General features: G+C 42.6%; 1 protein-coding gene and 1 pseudogene across 1 annotated transcript; one reads left to right on the top strand and one right to left on the bottom strand.

The window, feature by feature from the left end:
- Positions 1-7,688: 7,688 nt before the first annotated feature.
- LOC101603198 lies at positions 7,689-9,304 on the top strand (annotated as a pseudogene).
- Positions 9,305-14,403: 5,099 nt separating this feature from the next.
- Rps7 (ribosomal protein S7) lies at positions 14,404-22,116 on the bottom strand. The gene is made up of 7 exons (XM_045144433.1): positions 22,055-22,116; positions 21,796-21,879; positions 21,648-21,719; positions 20,259-20,402; positions 19,451-19,515; positions 15,062-15,212; positions 14,404-14,511 (listed from the first exon to the last, which is right to left on the bottom strand). Exons 2-7 carry the CDS (start codon positions 21,868-21,870, stop codon positions 14,434-14,436), a joined length of 585 nt encoding a protein of 194 aa, XP_045000368.1. The 5' UTR covers positions 21,871-21,879; positions 22,055-22,116; the 3' UTR covers positions 14,404-14,433.
- Between the last annotated feature and the right edge of the window lie 604 nt (positions 22,117-22,720).

Genomic DNA, 22,720 nt, shown 5'->3' with positions numbered 1-22,720 from the left:
GAGACCCTGGTTCAGAAAACCAAGAATAATAATAATAATTAAACTAGAGAATAAAATTGTAATTGCAAAAGGCAAAGTGTAAAGGTGAATATTTATATAAAATCCATAAAAATCATTATGTTATTAAAAGCGTTTTGGGGAGAGCTGGGCATGATGGCACATGCCTTTAGTTCCAGCACTTGGGACGCAGAGATAAGAGAATCATGGTGAATTTGAGGCCACCCTGAGAATTCCAGGTCAGCCTGGGCTAGAGCAAGACCCTACCTTGAATAGGCAAAAGGAAAAAAAAAAGGTATTGGGGGGACTGGGTGTAGTGGCTCATGCCTTTAATACCAGCATTCAGGATGCCAAGTTAAGAGGATCGTTGTGAGTTCAAGGCCAGCTGAGACTACATAGTGAATTCCAGGTCAGCCTGGGCTACAGTAAGACCCTACCTTCAAAATAAACAAATAAAGAAAAAGGAATTAGTGTTTAGCCCTTAACAATACATACATATCATCCCTCCAGAGTTCAGGGTACATCATGGAAGATGATATGAGCTGGAGGAGGAGGAAGAGGGCTTTGGAACTCTGGCATCCAGACATGACAAAGCCATTGTACTCATAAACTCATACCTGATGTGGTTACCTCCTCCCCTCTCTAATGAGCTAACGATAGTTAATGATTGCTTGGAAGGGGGAATCACTCTCCTCAATGGCATAGCCAGTAGTAAGAAATAGAGTACAGTAGAACTGAGGGGGGGAAGATAAGGGAGAGTAATGTGGGGTACATATAATCAAAATGTTATATGTATGAAAATGTCAAAATGCAAATTAAAATGTACTAAAGCTACTCTCTTTATTTATTTATTTATTTATTTGGCAGAGAAAGAGGGAGAGAGAGAGAGAATGGTATATAGGATCGAATCATAAGTGCTAATTGCACCTTCCATGTCAGGATAAATTATATGTTAAATCTGATGGATGGCCAGATTTGCCATTCCTAAATAAGCTATATTTGGATTGTCATTTGTTGCTTCCTGATTTATAGCGGCTTTGTTTCCTGTTTGTTGTTCATTAGGAAAGGGTCTCACTTGGTCACAAGCTAACTAGGAACCCTCAACAGACAAGAAATCTTAGCCTCCTAGTTGACAGGATTAAGTGTGTGGAGCAACACACATCCTAAGGGACAGTGACATTGTTAGAGGATCTGGTTGTCATAATGCCTACTCTTGCATAAATACTCTGTGCTGTTCTTCATTGAATGTGTACATGGTTTAGTTAAATTTTAGAATCTGCCTATATTTTGGTCCACTCAGCCTACTTGAATACTCTCATAGTAGGCAAAACCAACATTAAGGGTCACTTTTATAGATACTCTGAGAGTCTTAAGGGCCACAACTAACACCTTATTCTCCTACCCTGAAGATATATAACATCAGATTGATTGATACATCTAATAATACTGCAGCTTATTAGAAAAAACAAGCATTTAATTAATCCAAGATGCAAAAATATGTACATTATAACACAAAAAACACCAAAAATCATGACAATATAAATCCACCAAAAACTATTAATGCATCAGAAATTATCTAAAGTTAGAATGAGTTAGAGAAAATGCCTGTGAAAGATTTCAAAAGAATTATTATAAATATGCTCAAAAAAGTCAAAGAGGAAAACAAAGGGATCAAAGAAGATACAGGACACCAATTTAATGAAATAAAGAGGTCAATACAAGACATAAATAAGGAAATAGAAATAATAAAGAAAAACCAGTCAGAATTACTACCAATGAAGAACACAGTGAATGAAACAAAAAGCTCTGTAGAAAATCTCACCAGTAGAATGGATGAAGAAGAGGACAGAATATGTAAACTAGAAGACCAGATGGCAGATCTAATACAGTCCAACAAAGAGAAAGACAAACTAATAGGAAAGTATGAATGGGAATTTCAACATATTCAGAACACTATGAAAAGATCAAACATAAGAATTCAGGGTATAGTAGAAGGAGAAGAATTTCACTCCAAAGGCATAGTAGGCATTTTCAGGAAAATCATAGAAGAAAACTTCTCCCAAATAGGGAAAGAGATGCCAATGCAGATACAGGAAACATTTAGAACACCATCCAGACAAACCCTGGAAAGAACCTCTCCTCACCATGTTATAATTAAACTACCAAACATACAAACCAAAATAAAATATTGAAAGCAGTTAGAAAGAAAAATCAAGTTACCTACAAAGCAAGCCCATCAGTATCACAGCAGATTACTCAACACAAACTTTAAAAGCCAGAAGTGCTTACAGTGATGTATTCCAAGATACGAAAGATAACAACTGTCAACCAAGGTTACATTATCCTGCAAAGCTATCCATTCAAATAGATGAAGAAAGAAGGACATTCCACAAAAAAAGCAGACTAAAGGAATATTTGAAGACAAAACCAGCTCTACAGAAAATACCTGAAAGAATTCTCTGTGCTGAAGAGAAAGAAAACCACACATATAAGAAATCCTGGGGGGGGGGGGAAGCATACTCAAATACTAGTTAACACAAGAGAGCAAAGGTAAACCAGAAGAACCTCAAAAAATGACAAAAATAAATATACACCTTTCAATAATATCTCCTAATGTCAACGAGCTCAATGCCCCAAACAAAAGACATAGGATTGCAGAATGGGTTAAAAGGCAGGCTCCTTCAATTTGTTGCCTCCAAAAAACTCACTTTTCTACAAAGGATAGACACTATCTTAGGGTGTAAGGTTAGAAAACAGTGTTTCAAGAAAATGGGCCTAGAAAACAAGCAGGAGTTGCTATCATAATATCTGACAAGGTAGTCTTCAGTCCAACATTAGTTAGGAAAGATAAGGAAGGTCACTTACAAGATTGATAAACCCTTAGCAAATCTGACCAAAAGACAGAAAGAAGAGACACAAATTAATAAAAGTAGAGATGAAAAAGGCACTATCACAACAGATACCAGAGAAATTCAAAAAATCATAGAGACATGCTCTGAGAACATATACCCCACTAAGTTGAAAAACATGAAAGAAATGGATGATTTCCATGATTTATATGACCTACATAAATTAAATCAAGATGATATTAACAACTTAAATAGACCAATAACAAGCATGGAGATCCAAGCAGTTATCAAAAATCTCCCAACTAACAGAAGTCCAGGCCCAGATGGATTCACTGGTGAATTTTACCAGACCTTCAGGGAAGACCTAAAACCATTGCTTCTTAAGCTTTTCCATAAAATGGAAAAAGAAGGAATCCTACCAAACTCCTCTACAAAGCCAGCATCACGCTGATACCAAAACCGGGCAAATATAGAACAAAAAAAGGAAATTACAGACCAATCTCCCTCATAAACATAGATGCAAAAATTCTCAAAAAAATATTGGCAAAGAGAATACAAGAATATATCAGAAAGATCATTCACCCAGACCAAGCAGGCTTTATCCCAAAGATACAGGGATGGTTCAAAATATGCAAATCTATAAATGTGATACATTATATAAATGGATTGAAGGACAAAAGTCACATAATCATCTCATTAGATGCAGAGAAAGTGTTTGACAAAAATCCAAAATCCAATTCCTTCATGAAAAAAGTCCTACAGAGACTGGGAATAGAAGGACCATATCTCAATATCACAAAGGCTATTTATGACAAGCCTACACACAACATATTACTAAATTGGGAAAAACTGGAAGCTCTTCCACTAAAATCAGGAACAAGACAAGGGTGTCCACTATCCCCACGTTTATTTAATATAGTTCTAGAAGTCTTAGTCATAGCAATAAGGCAAGAGATACACATAAAAGGTATACAAATTGGAAAGGATGAGATCAAGTTATCATTATTTGCAAATGACATGATTCTATACATAAAGGACCCTAAAGACCCTACTAGCAAACTGTTAGAGCTGATAAAAACCAACACCATGTAGCAGTATATAAAATAAATACACAGAAATCAGTAGCCTTCATATATGCTAACAACAAACACACAGAGGATGAAATCAGAGGATCACTCCCATTCACAATTGCTTCAAAAAAAATAATAAAGTACCTTGGAATAAACCTAACCAAGGAAGTAAAGAATCTCTACAATGAGAACTTTAAAACACTCAAGTGAGAAATTGCAGAAGACACTAGGACGTGGAAAAACGTCCCTTGTTCCTGGATGGAAGAATCAATATTGTGAAAATGGCAACCTTACCAAAAGCGATCTACACATTTAATGCAATCCCTATCAAAATTCCAAAGGCTTTCTTCATGGAAATAGAAAAAACAATCCAAAAATTCATTTGGAATCACAGAAAAACTCGAATATCTAAAATTATACTGAGCAACAAAAATAAGGCTGGTGGTATCACCATACCTGATTTTAACCTATACTACAGAGCCATAGTAACAAAAACAGCTTGGTACTGGAACAACAGCAGACATGTAGATAAATAAAACAAAATAGAGGACCCACATGTAAGACTGGGTAGCTATAGCCACCTGATATTCGACAAAAATGCCAAAATACTCATTGGAGAAAAGACAGCCTCTTCAGCAAATGGTGCTGTGAAAACCAGATATGTATCTGTAGAAGGATGAAAATAGATTCTTCCCTCTCTCCATGCACAAGAATTAAGTTCAAATGGATTAAAGACCTTAACATCAGACCTGAAACTCTGAAACTGCTAGAGGAAAAAGTAGGGGAAACCCTTCAACATAGTGGTCTTGGCAAAGACTTTCTGAATATAATCCCAATTGCTCAGGCAATAAAACCACAGATTAACTGCTGGGAGCACATGAAATTACAATGATTTTGCACTGCAAAGGACATTGTGAATGAAGCAAAGAGGCAATCTACAGAATGGGGAAAAAAATCTTTGCCAGCTTTACATCTGACAGAGGATTAATATCTTGGATATAAAAAGAATATAAAAATTAAGCCGGGCGTGGTGGCGCACGCCTTTAATCCCAGCACTTGGGAGGCAGAGGTAGGAGGATCGCCGAGAGTTCGAGGCCACCCTGAGACTCCATAGTGAATTCCAGGTCAGCCTGGGCTAGAGCGAGACCCTACCTCAAAAAAATTCAAAAAACCAAAAAAAAAAAAGAATATAAAAATTAAATAATACAAAATCATGCTGACAGAAAGCTGGAAGAAGCCATTCTACATGCAGTTCAATGGGAGAAAGAGATACCACCAGTGAAGATACTCAACAGTGGACACTGCAAGCCTTATAATTGGCCAGCCAGCCCAAATGAGCCAATGTGTGCAATAGTGGCATGTCTGTCATGGTGGAAACCAACTGCCCTCCAATTGGACTGGGGGCCTGCTCCATGGGGGAAACACAACCCTGATACTGAAAACTTAAACACTGGTAGTCATGAGCCCTAGGGGTGTAACATCTGCTGATGTCTGGAAAAATGTATATACTATGCTTATCAAACTGCCCAGTAAGCACTTCTCTTAATATTTATACAATTATATTAATGCTACTCTCACTTTGGGTAGAGAATCTTCTCTTTTTAGATGGCAATGACTTTGGGATGACTCAGAAGGTAACATGGTGCTGGAAAGAAGTGACTAAGTGAGGCTACCCAGGCCCAGAAAGCCAACATTGCATGTTCTCACTCATATGTGGATCCTAGCTACAGATGACTGGGCTCCTGAGTGAGTAGGAAGAAAACTCTGTAGCAAAGGCCAGTATGTTAGAAAGGAGATTTAAAAGGAATAGAAAGGAATGGAGGTTAATAGGATAGTATTGTATATATGTAAAGAGAAGTATAGTTAATAGTGGAGAAAAGGCCCAAGTGTCATGACATCAAAATAAAAGAGAGATTGATTGAGATGGGGCTTCAAAGGAGAAAGTGGGAGGAGGGAGGGTATTACCATGGGATATTTTTTCTAATCATGGAAATTGTTAATTAAAAAATTGAAAATAAATTAAATTTAATTTAAAAACAAAGATACTCAACTTTGTACACTGCAAATCTTAAATTTTGCCAGGCAAGCCAAATAAGCCAATGGATGCAACTGTCATGGTGGAAACCAACTGCCCTCTAATTGGACTAGAGGCCTGCTCCATGGGAGGGAATACATCCCTGATACTGAAAACTTAAAACAGGTGTAGACATGAGCCCTAGGGGTGTAATGGCTGCTGCTGGCTGGCTAAATGTATATGCCATGCTTATCAAAATGCCCAGTAAACAATTCTCTTAATGTTCATATCCATATATTAATGCTATTCTCACTTTTGGTAGAGAACCTTCTCCTTTCAGATGGAAGTGACCTTGGGATGACTCAGAAGGCATCATGGTGTTGGAAAGAAGTGACAGGAGTGCTCAGCACTGCAATATCTCTATCACACCTCCCATGGCTCAGGGTCTAATGTGAAAGAGGTGACAGAAAGAATGTAAGAGCCAAAGGAAGGGTAGGACTTCTTACAACATGCTCCCTCCAGACACAAAATGGCCTGGATATCCATGACTTCATGGTGCCTGACACTACCTACACAAGACCATCATAAGAGGAAGAAAAGATCATGACATCAAAATAAAAGAGAGACTGATTGACAGGGGAAGGGGATATGATGGAGAATGGAGTTTCAAAGGGGAAAGTGGGGGAAGGAGGGCATTACCATGGGATATTGTTTACAATCATGGAAGTTGTTAATTAAAAAAACTTAATTCTTTGTGTAAAATTAAATAAATATATCCATAACACTAGTATACAAATATGCTTTTATCCTTAATAAATGGTAAAAATCATATACATACCAAAGAATTGTTTTGAAATAAATTTCTTTATGATTTATCATCATTTAAAAAAATAAAAAATACTTTAAAAAGGGCTGGAGAGATGGCTTAGAGATTAATGTGTTTGCCTGGGATCCCAGGTTCCATTCTCCAGGACCCACATAAGCCAGATGCACATGGGGGCATAAGCATCTGGAGTTCATTGCAGTGGCTGGATGCCCTGGTATGCCCATTCTCCCCCCCCACACACACTCTCTGCCTCTTTCAAATAAATAAATTAATTAAATATTAAAATTAATAAATAATACTTAGGGCTTGAGGGGTGGCTTAGTGGTTAAGATGTTTGCCTGCAAAGCCAAAAGACCCAGGTTTGATTCCCCATGACCCATGTTGGCCAGATGCACAAGGGGGTGCACATGTCTGGAATTCATTTGCAGTGGCTGGAGGCCCTGGCGCACCCATGCTCTCTCTCTCTCTCTCCCTTTTTCTCTGTCAAATAAATAAATAAGTAAAAATAAAATATTTTAAAATAAAAAAGCAAAACAGGCCAAATATGGTGGCACACACCTTTAATCCCAGCACTTGGGAGGCAGAGGTAGGAGGATTGCCATGAGTTTGAGGCCAGCCTGAGACTACATGGTGAATTCCAGGTCATACTGGACCAGAGAAAAACCCCACCTCAAAATACCAAAAATAAATAAAAATAAAAAAAGCAAAACAGGCCGGGTATGGTGGCACATACCTTTAATCCCAGCACTCAGGAGGCAGAGGTAAGAGGATCGCCGTGAGTTCAAGGCCACCCTGAGACTACACAGTGAATTCCAGGTCAGCCTGAGATAGACTGAGACTCTACCTAGAAAAAACAAAAAAAAAAGGGCCTGGTTTGCGTCAGCCCCTCCCATCTTTGCCTCCTCCCCTCATGTGGTAAAGATGGAGGCTCCATGTTATCCCCTCAGTGAGCCTCAAGAGGAGCAGTGCTGGGGATGGAATCCAGGAGTTACACATGCTAAGCAAGGGCTGAGGTGAATGCCATGGAGAGCAGAAAGCCTGGTCTAGTTAGGGTGGTTTTGGTTCAGAAAGACCAGCATTCCTTTGCCCTAGAAGAGAAAGCCTTGGCCAGCATCCTCCTGCAGGACTACTTCCGAGATCTTGATGTGGTGGTAGTATCAGTGGCTGGTGCCTTTCGAAAGGGAAAATCCTTCATTCTGGACTTTATGCTACAATAGTTACATTCTCAAAAGGAAGGTGGCCATTCAAATTGGTTGGGTGACCCAGAGGAGCCATTAACAGGATTTTCATGGTGAGGTGACTCTGACCCAGAAACCACTGGGATTCAGATCTGGAGTGAAATTTTCACCATGGAGAAGCCTGATTGCAGTTGTTCTAATGGATACTGAGGGAGCCTTTGATAGCCAGTCAACTGTGAAAGTCTGTGCTACCATTTTTGCTTTAAGCACCATGTTCAGATTGACAATTTGTCCCAGAACATTCAGGAAAATGATCTTCAGCAACTACAGCTCTTCACAGAATATGGTCATCTAGCAATGTATGAAATTTTCCAAAAACCTTTCCAGACACTGATGTTTTTGGTTCAATACTGGAGTTTCCCTTATGAATACAACTATGGAGAAATGGCATTTTTAGATAAGTGTTTACAGGTAAAGGAACATCAACATGAAGAAATTCAGAATGTTCAGAATCATATTCACTCATGTTTCTCCGATGTGAAGTGTTTTCTCTTACCACACCCAGGACTCCAAGTAGCCACAAGCCCTGACTTTGATGGGAAATTGAAAGATAAACTGGTGAGTTCAAGGAACAGTTGCAGGCATTGACACCATATGTGTTAAACCCTTCTAAGTTAATAAAAAAGGAGATCAATGGCTCAAAAGTCACTTGCTGGGGACTATTGAAGTATTTTAAGGCATATATTAAAATTTACCAAGGAGAAGATCTGCCTCACCCTAAATCCATGCTTCAGGCTACCACTGAAGGTAACAACTTAGCTGCTGCAGCCTCTGCCAAGGACATCTATTACAACAACATGGAAGACATTTGTAGGGGAGAGAAAGCTTGTATGTCTCCAGACATTTTAGAGAAGCACTGTGAATTCAGACAACTTGCTCGGGACCAATTTTAGAAGACAAAGAAGATGGTTGGGAAAGATTTCAGCTTTCATTACCAGCAGGAGCTGGAGGAGGAAATCAAGGAGCTCTATAAGAACTTCTGCGAGCACAGAGGTAGCAAGAACATCTTCAGCACTTTCCAAACCCCCGCAGTTCTCTTCACTGGCATTGCAGCATTGTACGTAGCCTCGGGCCTCACTGGCTTCATGGGTCTTGAGGTTGTGGCCCAGCTGTTCAACAGTATGGCTGGACTGCTGTTACCAGCGCTCCTCACCTGGGGGTACATCAGGTATTCTGGTCAGTATCGTGAGCTGGGCAGAGCTATTGACTTTGGTGCAGCCTATGTGTCAGAATAGGCTTTGTCTACTATCAGTTATTCTACTCAGGCTGCTATGACGGATGCAGTTATTGGGAGACCACTAGTGGATTAAAAAAAAAAAAAAAAAAAAAAACCTCAGTAACTTCATAGCAAGAGGCGCAAACACCAGCCCAAGCAGCCCTTAGAGTTCTGAGTTTCTGCCACTGCCACCACGAGGCCAGTTCCAGAGGAGTGGCAGATCTGGGACCATCTGGGAAGAGCTGGAACAGAGCACTATAATAAATGACTGACCTCTCCTGTGGTTTCCCATTCCATTTCTCTTGGAAGCAGTTCTTTCCTGGCTGTTACAGACTCAATTTGTGTTTTCCTATTATTTTCTGCTTTGTGCAGTTTATTGGGAAGGGTGGGGGAGCTGAAGGGAAAACATGGAAATGCACTTTTCAGTCTTTTATGTGCCACTTAGTGCCTTTTCAGATCAAATCCATGCTTGAGCACACATGAAGGGGAAGGGGATGGAGGAAAACTCATGCATTATGTTGTTTGGGGGGTTAAAACTTATTAGTTCTTTTGTACCATATGAGGATTTCATTTTTAAAGGTTTACAAAACTTGGGGCTAGAGAGCTGGTTCAGAGGTTAAAGGCGCTTGCTAGCAAAGCCTGATGACCCAGGTTTGATTCCCCAATATCCACGTAAAGCCTCATGTATACAAAGTGGCACATATATTTGGAGTTCCTTTCCAGTAGTAAGAGACTCTGGTGTGCCCATTCTCATTCTCTTTCTCTCTCTCTCCTTCCTCTCTCTCTGCTTGCAAATAAATAATAAATGAATTTTTTTAAAAAAACTTTATAAAAGAAAAAAGTTGTGTCTCAATAAATAAGGTGGAGACTGACTGAGGAAAATGCCCAAACATCAGCCTCTGGCCTCCACACACAACACAAACACAAGAGCCAGGTGTAGTGACAGCACAAATTTCTAATCCCAGGATTTGGGAGGCTGATGCAGGAGGATCCTGAGTCAAGGCCAGCCTGAGGTACTTGAAAGCCTGTCTCAAGAGAAGAGAGTGTAGTGGTGCACGCCTTTAATCCCACAGGAGGCAGAGGTAGGAGAAGCTCTGTGAGTTCAAGGCTAGCCTGAGACTACACAGTGAATTCCTTATCAGCCTGGGCTAGAGTGAGACCCTACCTCAAAAAGAGAGAGAGGGGTGGGGGGAGGACTGGAGAGATGGCTTAGTGGTTAAGGCACTTGTCTGCAAAGCCTAAGGGCCAGTGTTCAACTCTACAGGTCCTATGTAAGCCAGACACATAAAATTACACAAGAGCAAGGTTGCACATGCACACAAGGAGGTATATGCATCTGGAGTTCAATTGTAGTGGCTAGAGGCCCTGGCATGCCAACATGCCAATTCACTCCCTCCCTCCCTCCTTCTCTCTCTCCCCACTCTCACACAAAAATGGCCAAGCCAAACGTGGTGGTGCACAACTTTAATCCCAGCACTTGGGAGGCAGAGGCTCCAGGTCAGCCTGGGTGAGAGTGCAATGACACCTTGAAAAAACAAACAAAAAAAGGCAGGGCTTGCCTCAAAAGACAAAGACCTTGACACAGGCCAGTTACAAGAGAATGTTGGGGTGCAAAGCAAGCCCAAGGCTCTCTCTTTAAAAAAGAAGTGGGTCCAGCAAGCCTAAGGGCCTCTTTCTGTCTTTCTTTAAAAGACAAGGAAGCCAGGCATGGTGGCACATGCCTTTAATCCCAGCACTCGGGAGGCAGAGGTAGGAGGATTGCCGTGAGTTCAAGGCCACCCTGAGACTCCATAGTGAATTCCAGGTCAGCCTGGGCTGGAGTAAGACCCTACCTTGAAAAACCAAAAAAAAAAAAAAAAAAAAAAAAAAATTAAAAGACAAGGATTCACTCTATAGCCCAGGTTGGCCTTAATCTCAAGGCAATCACCCTGCCTCAGCCTTCTAGTGTGGATGGTATGAGCTACCACTCTTGGCTCCTAAAATGCATCCCTTCCCAAAATGGGGATTGAATTTAGTACCCACTGAGCTGTGTATAATCCCAGGCTATCCAAAAGGTTTAAGGTTTGGTTGGTTGGGGTTTTTATATTGTTTTGTTTTTCTTTTTGAGGTAGGGCCTTGCTGTAGCCCAGGCTGACCTGGAATTCACTATATAGTCTCAGGGTGGCCTCAAACACGTGGCCATCCACATACATCTGCCTCCCAAGTGTTGGGATTAAAGGCATGCGCCACCATGCCCAGCTGGCTTTAAGTGTTTTTTTTTTTAAATATTTTTATTTATTTGCAAGCAGAGACAGGAGACACAGAATTGACATGCCAGGGCCAGTAGCCACTGCAAATGAATTCCAGATACATGAACCACTTTTGTGCATCTAACCATTGGTGGGCACTGGGGCATCGAACCTGGGTTAAGTTTTGCACCACCATTGAACTATCCTTTTTTTTTTTTTTTTTTTTGAGGTAGGGTGTCACTCTAGCACAGGCTCACCTGGAATTCACCATGTAGTCTCAGGCTGGCCTCAGACTCATGGCAATCCTCTACCTCTGCCTCCCAAGTGCTGGGATTAGAGCGTGCCACCACACCTGGCTATTTTTAAACATTTTAATTTATTTGAGAAAAGCAGGTAGGGAGAATGGAACCCAGGGCCTCCACCACTGCAAAAGAACTCTAGACACATGCATCACTTTGTGCATCTGGCTTACATGGGTGCTGGGTAATCGAACCTGTTCTTTGGTTTTGCAAGCAAGCACCTTAACCTCTAAGCCATCTCTCCAGCCCTAATTTTTTAAATATATTTTGTTTCATTCATTTGTGTGTGCGCATGTGTATGGGCTCGCAGGGTCTCTTGCCATTAAAAACAAACCCAGGCTGGCAGGCTTTGCAAGAAAGTGCCTTCAAACACTGAGCCATCTCCCCAACTCCCTAATGGCTTCCTAAAATGTGCCAACAACCTCAGGAAATACTCTCCCATCACAAAAACTAAGTGGTCACTTAACTCACGTATGTTGATAGTGTGAATTATAACTTTCCTACTATATTTACCCGTACTTCGCAAATTAGTACCAAGTCACAAGGTAAACACTGGTCCCTCTTCCATTGTCAGCTCTTCTCTCACGGACCAGACAGCATGAGACCCTGGACTCCCGAGCAGTCTTCTGCCTTGGGAGCTCTGACCCATTCCATGGCCCACATCCAGTGAGTATTTACATTCCTGAGATAGCTGAGGAGTTTGAGTAGCAACAGTCAGATGAAAACTGTTCAGCCTCTGGATGGGAAATTTCACTGAGGTCACACCGGATATGCTTCTGTATCTCTGGGACACTCTGTCCTTAAGGACATTAACCACTGCTACCTCCTCAAAGGCGCTTATCACCAAGGGCATTTGAGTTCCTGGGAGTGCACAGCCACCCTCCTCCACAGTGCAAGGCTTGTTTGGCCCACGCTGTCCTAAGCACACTTCTCAGCCTAGTCACTATTGGATACACAGTAAGCAATCCAAGGCACAGGCCACTACTGCTGAAGGATTTAAATTTTGTTCTTGCCAAGTAGTTAAAAATCCTTTGATCCAAAAATATAAGGATAGTTTGTTTACTCAATGTTTATTTAATGAATGAATGACTTAAACATTGATTGGGAACCTACTGTCAAACCTATTAAATATTGCTAATGGTTCAACTAAGTAATTTTTTCATGACAAATTACTGGGCTTGCCTTGTAATCAACTGAGCTTGAGTTCAGCCCCCAGACCCATATAAAAATGCCAGGTCAGGGACCTTGAGATGACTCAGAAGGCATCATGATGCTAAGAAGTGACAAGGAGTGCTTAGCCCTGCATTATCTCTATCACACCTTCCAAGTCTCAGGGTCCATTTCAGAAGAGGTGGCAGAAAGAATTTAAGAGCCAAGAGTAGGACTCCTTACATGTTCCTCCAGACACAAAATGGCCTGGATATCCATGACCTCACAGCGCCTGACTCTTACCTACACAAGACTATAACAGGAAAAGATAACATCAAAATGAGACTGAGAAGGGATATGGGGTTTCAAAGGGTAAAGTGGGGAAGGGAATTACCATGGCATATTGTTTACAATCATTGAAAATAATTATAAAAAATAAATATAGCCAGGTATGATGGTGCACACCTTTAATCCCAGCACTTGGGAGGCAGAGGTAGGACTGCCGTGAGTTCAAGGCTACCCTGAGATTAAATAGTGAATTCCAGGTCAGCCTGAGCTAGAACAAGACCCTTCCTTGGAAAACAAAATAAAAAATAAAATGCCAGGCATGGTGGCATACCATGTAAACCCAGCACTGGAACATCTGACATGACGAGGATCCCTGGAGTTTGGGGCCAGCCATCTAACCTGATTGGTGTGCTCCAAGCAAGTAATGACACCTCTATTCCACATGCACACACAGAAGCATAAAAATAATTGTCTTACCAAATTTTAAGTGTTTACAGACTTGGGAAATTTAGGATTTTACCCATGAGCCCAACTTCTTTCCCAGAATTATGGGTTTTGGTGTGTTTTTGTTTGTAAGTACTTGATTTGATAACTTCTGCATCTGTTAATGTGTTTTGGTCATATTCACCATTACCCTCTTCTACTCCTGCAGAACTCTAGGTGCACCAGTAACTCCAGATGCATGTGCCACTTTGTGCATTTGGCTTTACATGGCTACTGGGGAATAAAACCCAGCTCGTTAGACTTTGGAGACAAGTGACTTAACTGCTGAGCCATTACTCCAGCAGGACCCATTTGGGTCAAATCAAATCACAGTTGTACTATTCCTTTACAATGCTGCATGATTATATTTATTTCACATTATTGGAAAGTGACAGAGGAGTGTTCAGCACTGAGACATTTCTATCATACTGAAGAGGTGGCACAAAGAAAGGGGGCTGAAGATGGTACTTGCCTGCAAAGCCTAAAGACCCAGGTCCAACCCTCCAGAACCCTCATAAGCCAGACACACAGGTTGTGCAAGTGTCTGGAGTGCAATGACTAGAGGCCCTGGCATGTCAATTCTCTTTCATAAACTAATGAAATTTATACGAGATACAAGCATCTTCACCTCTACCAGTTCTTGGTATACACAGTACCCTCTGTCCAAATCCTCTATTCAATGCAGGAGGCTACTGATAATGCATATCTATGTTTTTGGGATTTTGGAAAAGATGTCTCCAACAGACTATTGTGAATAACTTTATTTGGTCATCTGTTTACAACTGAAACTCTGGGAATTCAAAATTAACATCTTTGCCTGTGAGCTTCTTATAGACACCAGAAAAGGTTTCAACCTACAAGAAAGAAAGGGAAAATTCATCACAAAACTTTAAAGTGTACAAGTACCTTAAACCTAAATACCCTCAACAACCAGGCACTAGCCAACCAAACCCATCCTCAACAAACACAGCCTGCCTGGGGACAAGCTGAACACCAAAGCTGTGGTGGGAGAGGACAGGGGGTGCCAGTCCTCCCCAGATTCTAATGTGTCACCAACCCACCCATACTTCAATGACCTTCCTGAGTCAGGCCACAGAGCCCTTTTGCTTCAACAGGTTAAAAGTTAAGAGTTTGCTTAGCAGCTAAGGTGCCTGCCTGTGAAGCTTCAAGACCCAGATGTCCTTCCCCAGTACCCACCTAAGCCAGACGCACATGGTGGCACTTACATATGGAGTTTGTTTGCAGTGACCAGAGGACCCAGCATGCCAATTCTCTGCCTCTTTTTCTCTCACATATATGTATTTGAATGAGAAGAGGTAGCTGGATATTTACCTTAATTAGACTGCCCCTGGTGCCACCTAGGTTCCCTAAGAATGACCCTCCCACAAGTTGCCAACCTGTTACCTTGTGCTCCACGTTGTTCTGCTGGGCTTTGTCTAAATGAACCTTTATGAGCCGGCTGCCATCCAGTTTCACACGGATCCTCTTGCCCACAATTTCACTTGGGAAAACCAAGTCCTCAAGGATAGCATCATGCACAGCAGTCAGAGTACGGCTGAAAGAGAAAGGACAAGAGTAAGGAGGGACCTCTTGGGAGTCCAAATGAAGTTCAAAATTAACACTGAGCCATGTAGAATAGTGTATGCCTATAAGCTCAACAACCTGGAAGCTAAGGCAGGAAGAAGACTGCCACAAATTCTGGGCAAGCCTGGACTACCAACACCATCAAAAAATACCACATCCCTAGTTTCCAAGAGGCTAGACAAAGTCAAGTATCACATGAACTATAACAGTAGCTTACCCATTTATTTCAAAAGTTGTCTTAAATATGATGACACCCTGCTAATCGACACACACCAAGATAAGAGCACTTGCCCCTGGAGAACAGGGTTAGCTTTCATACACATTATTTCTAAGTCAAAGCAATGCAATAACCTAACTTTATAAATCTTGCTCGCCTCCAAAACCATCTCGTTCAAGTCATCCTGAACCCCTACCTAATCACTATTCAAGATCCCACCCAATCTACTTTTCTCCATGAGCTGCTAACACTCCATCCCACAAGACACCCTTCCACTTTAGGACAGCAGCTGCCATTATGCAAACTTATGTCTCAGCACTGTCACAACCTCCCCACTCCTTGACTTACAAGTGTCCCAAGCAGAATATACACTATTAAGAAGCCATTGATTGAATACACCCAACCTACCAAATGCCCTAGTTTTTCAACAAATCATAGCAGGGGCCAGCTGTTTTTCCTGGTCATTGTATATAGATGCCTGGAGCCATAGGGCACCAAACCTGGAAAAAGATCCTGATTCAAAATTCTAGCCATTGCCAGGCATGGTGGTGCATACCTTTAATCCCAGCACTTGGAAGGCAGAGGTAGGTGGACTGCCATGAGTTTGAGGACACCCTGAGACCAAAGGGTAGCACATGCATCTGGAGTTCATTTGCAGCAGCTGGAGGCCCTGGCATGCCTATTCTCTTTCTCTCAAATAAATAAAAACAGGGCTGGGGGACTGGAAATATGGCTTAGTGGTTAAGCACTTGCCTGTGAAGTCTAAGGACCCTAGATCGAGGCTTGATTCCCCAGTACCCACGGTTAGCCAGATGCACAAGGGAGCACACAAGTCTGGAGTTCATTTGCAGTGGCTGGAGACCCTGGTGTGCCCATTCTCTCTATATATCTGCCTCTCTCTGCCTGTCACTCTCAAATAAACCAACAAAATATACATATACATACATACATACACACACACACACACACACACACACACACACACACACACATATATATTTAAAACAGGGTTGGGGAGTTGGCTCAGTGTTTAAAGGGGCTTGATTGCAAAGCCGGCCTGCTGGCCCAAGTTCAATTCCCCAGACACCCACATAAAGCCAAACTGGCATTGTCTGCAGTACCAAGACTTTGGTGTGTCCATGCACATGAATAAACAAAACTGTCTAAAAAAAATCCTGGCCAAGCTTCTGCGTGAGAATGAAAGTACTTAGTAGCAGAGGCCAGTAAGTTAAAAAGGAGACATAAAGGGAAGAGAAAGGAAGGGAGGAGGGTGCTTAATAGGTTGATATTGTATATATGTAAGTACAATGATTGTGATGGGGAGGTAATATGATGGAGAATGGAATTTCAAAGCGGAAAGCGTGGGGGGTGGGGAGGGAGGGAATTACCATGGGATTTTTTTAATAATCATGGAAAATGCTAATAAAAACATTAAAAAAAAATCCTGGCCAGGGAGGTCTCTGATGCCCCCAAAACATTACAGACCATTGCCAAAGCCCTTGGTTTCCCACCAGGAACAGATGGTAAGACCCTAGTGCAGAAGACTCCACATACTTGGGCTGCAAGGCCACTAAGAAATTCTGCTGAAACTAAGCTGATAACCTCCTCCATATAGACCAGCTGACAGAAAGCTAGAAGAAGGCATTCTACATGCAGTTCAATGGAAGAGAGAGAAATCACCAGTGAAGACACTTCAAGCATTATATTTGACCAGCCAGGCCAAATGAGCCAACAGGTGCAATAGTGGCACATTTGTCATGGTGAAAACCAGACTGGAGGCCTGCTCCATGGGAGGGAATACATCACTGATAGTGAAAACTTAAAATGGGGTAGTCATGAGCTCTAGAGGTGTAACATCTGCTGCTGTCTGGCTAAATGTATATACTATGCTTATAAAACTGCCCAGTAAGCATTTCTCTTAATGTTCATATCCTTATATTAATGCTACTCTCACTTTTGGTACAGTCTTTTCTTTTCAGATGGCAGTGACCTTGGGATGACTCAGAAGGCATCATGGTGCTGGAAAGAAGTGACAGGAAGTGCTCAGTACTGCAGTATCTCCATCACACATTCCAAGGTTCAAGGTCCATCGAAGAAGAGGGGGTGGAAAGAATGTAAGAACCAGCCGGTCGTGGTGGCGCACGCCTTTAATCCCAGCACTCGGGAGGCAGAGGTAGGAGGATCACCATGAGTTCAAGGCCACCCTGAGACTACATAGTTAATTCCAGGTCAGCCTGGACCAGAGTGAGACTCTACCTCAAAAAAAAAAAAAAAAAAAAAAGAATGTAAGAGCCAAAGGAAGGGTAGGACTCCTTACAACGTGTTCCCCCAGACACAAAATGGCCTGGATATCCATGGTCTCACAATGCTTGACACTACCTACATAATACATAAGACCATCATAATAGGAGGAAAAGATCGTAACATCATAATAAGAGACTGATTGAGAGGGGAAGGGAATATGATGGAGAATAAAGTTCCAAAGGGGAAATTGGGGGGAGGGAAGTCATTACCATAGGATATTGTTTAAAATTATAGAATTTGATAAAAATAAAAATTCCAAATCCTAACCATGGCTTCTCTTTCATGCTTGCTACTTTTGCAAAGAAAGCCCTAATATCTAGTCAGGAGCCACTTGCATCCCCAAATTGTAGGGCCTATTTTACACAGGAGATTAAGGCTGAGCAGGAACAGTTTTTACTTTTTCAACAGATCACAGTCATAGTTGATGAGGTCTAGTTCACCACAGTGCCAGTCGACACTGTATTCCCTCATTCCCCTTCCTATGTATCCTATATATCTGGCAGTAGCTGTACATAAAAGAAGCTTCCTGCAGTGGCTCAAGTTGACCTGGATGCCACCTGGAAGGAACCTTCATATAGGCACATTTTTTACCACCCTAGGAAGAGACAAAGAACACATGATATTTGTTAGCTAATTTCTTTAAAGTATTCTAAAGTAACAGATTCAAGCTAATTCTAAGATTCTAATACTAGCTAAAATCAGTTCAAGGAGTACAATGGAGCTGGACATGGCCCACAGGTTAAAAGTACTTCATTACAAAGCCTGCTGGCCCCAGTTTAATCCCCAGCACAGTGATCTCCCTACCTCAGCCCCCTGAGTAGAGGTTAAAGGTATATGCCACCACACTCATTATATTAATTTTTTTAAAATACTTGAGCTGGGCATGGTGGTGCATGCCTTTAATCTCAGCACTTGGGAGGCAGAGGAAGTTAGATTGCCAAGAGTTCAAAGCCACCCTGAAACTACATAGTGAATTCCTGGTCAGCCTTGGCTAGAGTGAGACCCTACCTTGGAAAAAAAAAAAAAGGGTGTGGCAGGACCTCCTGCCACTGGCAAACAAACTCCAGACACATGTGCCACTTTATGCATCTGGTTTTCCTGGGTACTGGGAAGGTTACAGTCCATTCTGATGAGGAAAGCATATTAGCAGGAGCTGGAGACAGCTGGTCATATTTCAGGAAGCAGCGGCAAATGCGAATGTGTGTGCAGCAAGCCAGCTCACCTTTTCATTCAGGCCAAAGAATGGTACCACCAGTTAGGGTGGGATTTTCCACCCCAGGTAACCTAGCTGAGAAACTCCCTCCCAGACATACCTAGCAGTTTGTCTCCTAGATGATTCTAGATCCTGTCAAGTTGACAAAATCATTATTAAGCACAGAGTTCCTCAGGAAAATCATCTCTACTATAGCCCCAAGTGAAACTATGGCATTTTGACTAGTTGAAGTACATTAACTATACTTTACGTAAACTTCAAAGCAAGAGGCCAGGTGTGGTCGTGCAGGCCTTTAATCCCAGAACTCTGGAAGCAGAGGAAGAGGTACCATTGATTGAGTCCACCCTAGGCTACAGTAAGACCCTTGCGTGAAAGAAAAAAAAAATAGAGGAAACCAAACACCACATTATCAGATGGTTGGGGAAACCAAGAGCCAATTGAGTTGGACTCAACATCTGAGACAGCTAAGACTCACCTTCTGGGACGCTTTTGCTTATTTTTCGTGCGGCTTTTTCTTGTTGGCTTAGGCAGAATTCTCCTCTGTAAACCAATAGTCATGCAAAACAAGTAGGAACTGTAAATTGGCATAAAGCTAGGAAATATCAAACTGCCTTAAAAGCAAAGACCTCACTCATCTTTGTACTCTAAATAACCCACTGCCCAGCACACACTAAAATGCCTCCTGACTCAATACAGCTAACTGCACTAATTGCACATGTTTGTCTATCCATTTGGGCACACCAGGACCTACTGCTACAAGAGGCATACACCACTCTGGCATCTGGCTTTACATGGGTCCTGGGAACCTGAACTTGGTCCAGCAGGCTTTGCAAGCAAGTGTCTAAAGTGAGCCAACATCCCAGCCCACAGAATACAATTTATTATTCTTAGTCAACCCTGGCATCCCAAGCTGCAATTTTGCACCAAAGCCTCATCTAATTTCAAAACCACCTCTCTTGACTTTTGTCTCTTTACATACAAAGTACCCCTTAGCTCTCTCTCCTGTCTACATTTGATTCAGATAGTGTCTCACTCTAGCCCAAGTGGACCTGAAATTCACTACGTAGTCTCAGGGTAGCCTCGAACTCATGACAATCCTACCTCTGCCTCCCAAGTGCTGGTATTGTAGGCATGCTTCAAATCTTAACTTCTTAGAACTCTATCATTTACTTTCCCTACATTCAAAATGGTTGTTTTCATCATTCTATTATCAACCTATACACAAATAATTTTAACAAATTCAAGGAACAGCACTAAGCAGTAAGTAGTACAACAAATTGTACCTGAGCAATAAAAACTACATGCTTCCCACTGAACTTTTTCTCTAATTCACGCACTAGCCGAACTTGGATCTTCTGGAAAGATTTCAGCTGAGGAACTGGAACAAAAATTATGATAGCTTTCCGACCACCACCAACTTCAATTTCCTAATAGGGAGGAAAAAACTCATGTTCAGAACTTTTTTCTCCCCCCTCAGAAACAAGTAATTCCCTTCAAAAAATTTCATTCTTCTAGGGTTTGGATACAGCTCAAGCTTACCCCTTCAAGTGTTTAAGACTAACCCCCATCCTGCATCAGTGAGGGTGGGCTTAGGAGCAGCAGGTAGTGATCAGCATGACGGCAACATTAGGAAGTAACCCCAGATTCAAATCCAGGTAGCTCTACAAAAGCTGAGAATGTAGCTTAGTTGGTAGAGGGCTTGCCTCAGAAGCACATAAAATTGGACATGATGTCAGGAGCCAGGCTGGATTACAAAAGTCCCTGTCTCATATAAAAAATAAAAAATAAATAAAAAAAAAGAGTGCTAGGCTCTGGATGCAGAGACAGGATGACTGTCATGAGTTCGAGGCCACAGAGACTAAATAGTGAATTCCAAGTCAGCCTGGGCCAGAGTAAGACCCTACCTCGAAAAAACAAAAACATGAGTGCTGGGTGTGGTGGCTCACACCTTTAGCCTTAGTACTCAGCAAGTTTGAGGCCAGCCTGGGGTTACGATGAGACTCTGCCTTGAACCAAAAAAAATTAAATAACCAAGATAAATAGAGACGCTGAGAGAAGTAAAGAGTTCCCTATCTCTAGTCCTGCATATGTACCACCTCAGAAATCAGTAACAGATGCAGGATCTCAATCTTGGACCCTCACACTAAGTCAAAACAAAACTCCCTTATTTACAACTAATTGAAGATGTGGGGTTGTGTTACTGGCAACAGTATACAGTTAATTTTCTGTCACAGCTTTTATTAGAACTGACAAAAGTCTAGCATACAAGTCCTCAACTTCCGAACCTGTTAGAACTCCGGCATGCATGGCATCCTCTACGGAAAACAAACTTTTTACAACCAAACATGATGGCTGACTGTACTGTACACTGACTGTACTGTACAGGACCTCCCTGCTGCACTCTGAATGGTTCAAATGCACTCTAACTTTGAAAAAGAAAACTAATCCTCAGGTGAACAGTGCCGAACCCAGACACTACTTTCAGAAAGTTAGCAGCAAGGGAAAATAAGTTCACAGGAGATGCTTCAAGTTCTGGTGGAAACCCAGTGCGCTGGGGGCTTCTCATGTGTCTGGCCTGTCCCATTCCTGATTCCAGGGCCAAGGCCTCGTGCCCGAAGCAGAGGCAGGTCCAACCCGGGCCCCGCGGTGCACACGGCGGGACCCGCGCTCACCTTGGCCGCGGTGATGTTGAGCTCCCGCAGCTGAGCCTTGAGGTCCGAGTTCATCTCCAGCTCGAGCAGCGCCTGGGGACAGACACGGCGTTTTTAACGCGCTCGGGCTGCGGCCTCCCGGCACCGCCGCCCGGGGCCACCAACTCACCTGGGAGATGCCCGACTCGAACTCGTCCGGTTTCTCGCCATTCGGCTTCACAATCTTGGCACTCGAGCTGAACATGGCTTTGTCCTGGGGTCAAAAAGTGCTGTCAACACGGCCCACCGGAGCCATCGGCGGGCGCAGGCCCCGTAATCCGCCGCATCCCTACCTGGGGCGCGGGGCCCGATGCCCAGGAGGACCCTTAAAGAGTAATTTTCCCAAACCTGGCAGAAAAGCCCAGATGTAGCACAGGCCACAAACCTACCTTGAGGAGCGCCGGATTAGAAAGAGGCCCCACTCTCGCGAGAATTCCTCATATCCGGGAGGCTGAAGAAAAAGGCGGGAACACTGTGAGTAAAGGGGCGGAAACCGGAAGAAGCCCTAAGAAGCGGCAGGATTCCTAGAGCGTCTCCGGAAATGACTCCAGGGGGCAAGTGTGTTGGTAACACTTGTCCACGGTAGGAGCTGACATTTAGTTCCGTTTATGAACCTTCGTAAGATGGCTACCAGGGAGTGTGTCATCTGTCAGAGAGCCCAGAAAGCAGGCGAGGAAAATGGGAGGGAGAGCCCGGCCAAAGCAATGCAACTTCGTCCAACACAGGATGTTTGAGGACTAGAGAAATTGCTCGATGGTTAAAGGTCTTGCCTGCAAAGCCTCACGACCGGGTGTCAATTCCCCAGTACCCACATGAACCCAGATGCACAAAGTGGCAGATGCATCTGGAGTTCGTTTGCAGCGGCTGGAGATCCTGGACGCCCATTCTTTCTCTCTCCCTTACTCTTTCTCTCTGCTTGTTAAATTAGAATATTTAGCTTAGCGGTTCAGCTGTTTGCCTGCAAAGCCAAAGGACCTCGGTTCAAATCCCCAGGACCGATGTAAGCGAGATGCACAAGGGGGCGCATGTGTCTGGAGTTCGTTTGCAGTGGCTGA

The sequence above is a fragment of the Jaculus jaculus genome, chromosome 2, assembly GCF_020740685.1.
Source record: "Jaculus jaculus isolate mJacJac1 chromosome 2, mJacJac1.mat.Y.cur, whole genome shotgun sequence".
Lineage (NCBI taxonomy): Eukaryota > Metazoa > Chordata > Mammalia > Rodentia > Dipodidae > Jaculus > Jaculus jaculus.
Note: the sequence above shows the minus strand (reverse complement) of the source record. Positions and strands in the feature narration are given on the sequence as shown.

What these genes read in the sequence shown, in the direction of transcription:
- Rps7 (XM_045144433.1), bottom strand. Translation starts at nt 21,870, where the DNA reads ATGTTCAGCTCGAGTGCCAAGATTGTGAAGCCGAATGGCGAGAAACCG. An exon ending in TCGAGTCGGGCATCTCCCAG is followed by an intron (nt 21,720 to 21,795) that starts GTGAGTTGGTGG and finishes GTCTGTCCCCAG; the next exon opens with GCGCTGCTCGAGCTGGAGAT. An exon ending in TCAACATCACCGCGGCCAAG is followed by an intron (nt 20,403 to 21,647) that starts GTGAGCGCGGGT and finishes CCTCCCTATTAG; the next exon opens with GAAATTGAAGTTGGTGGTGG.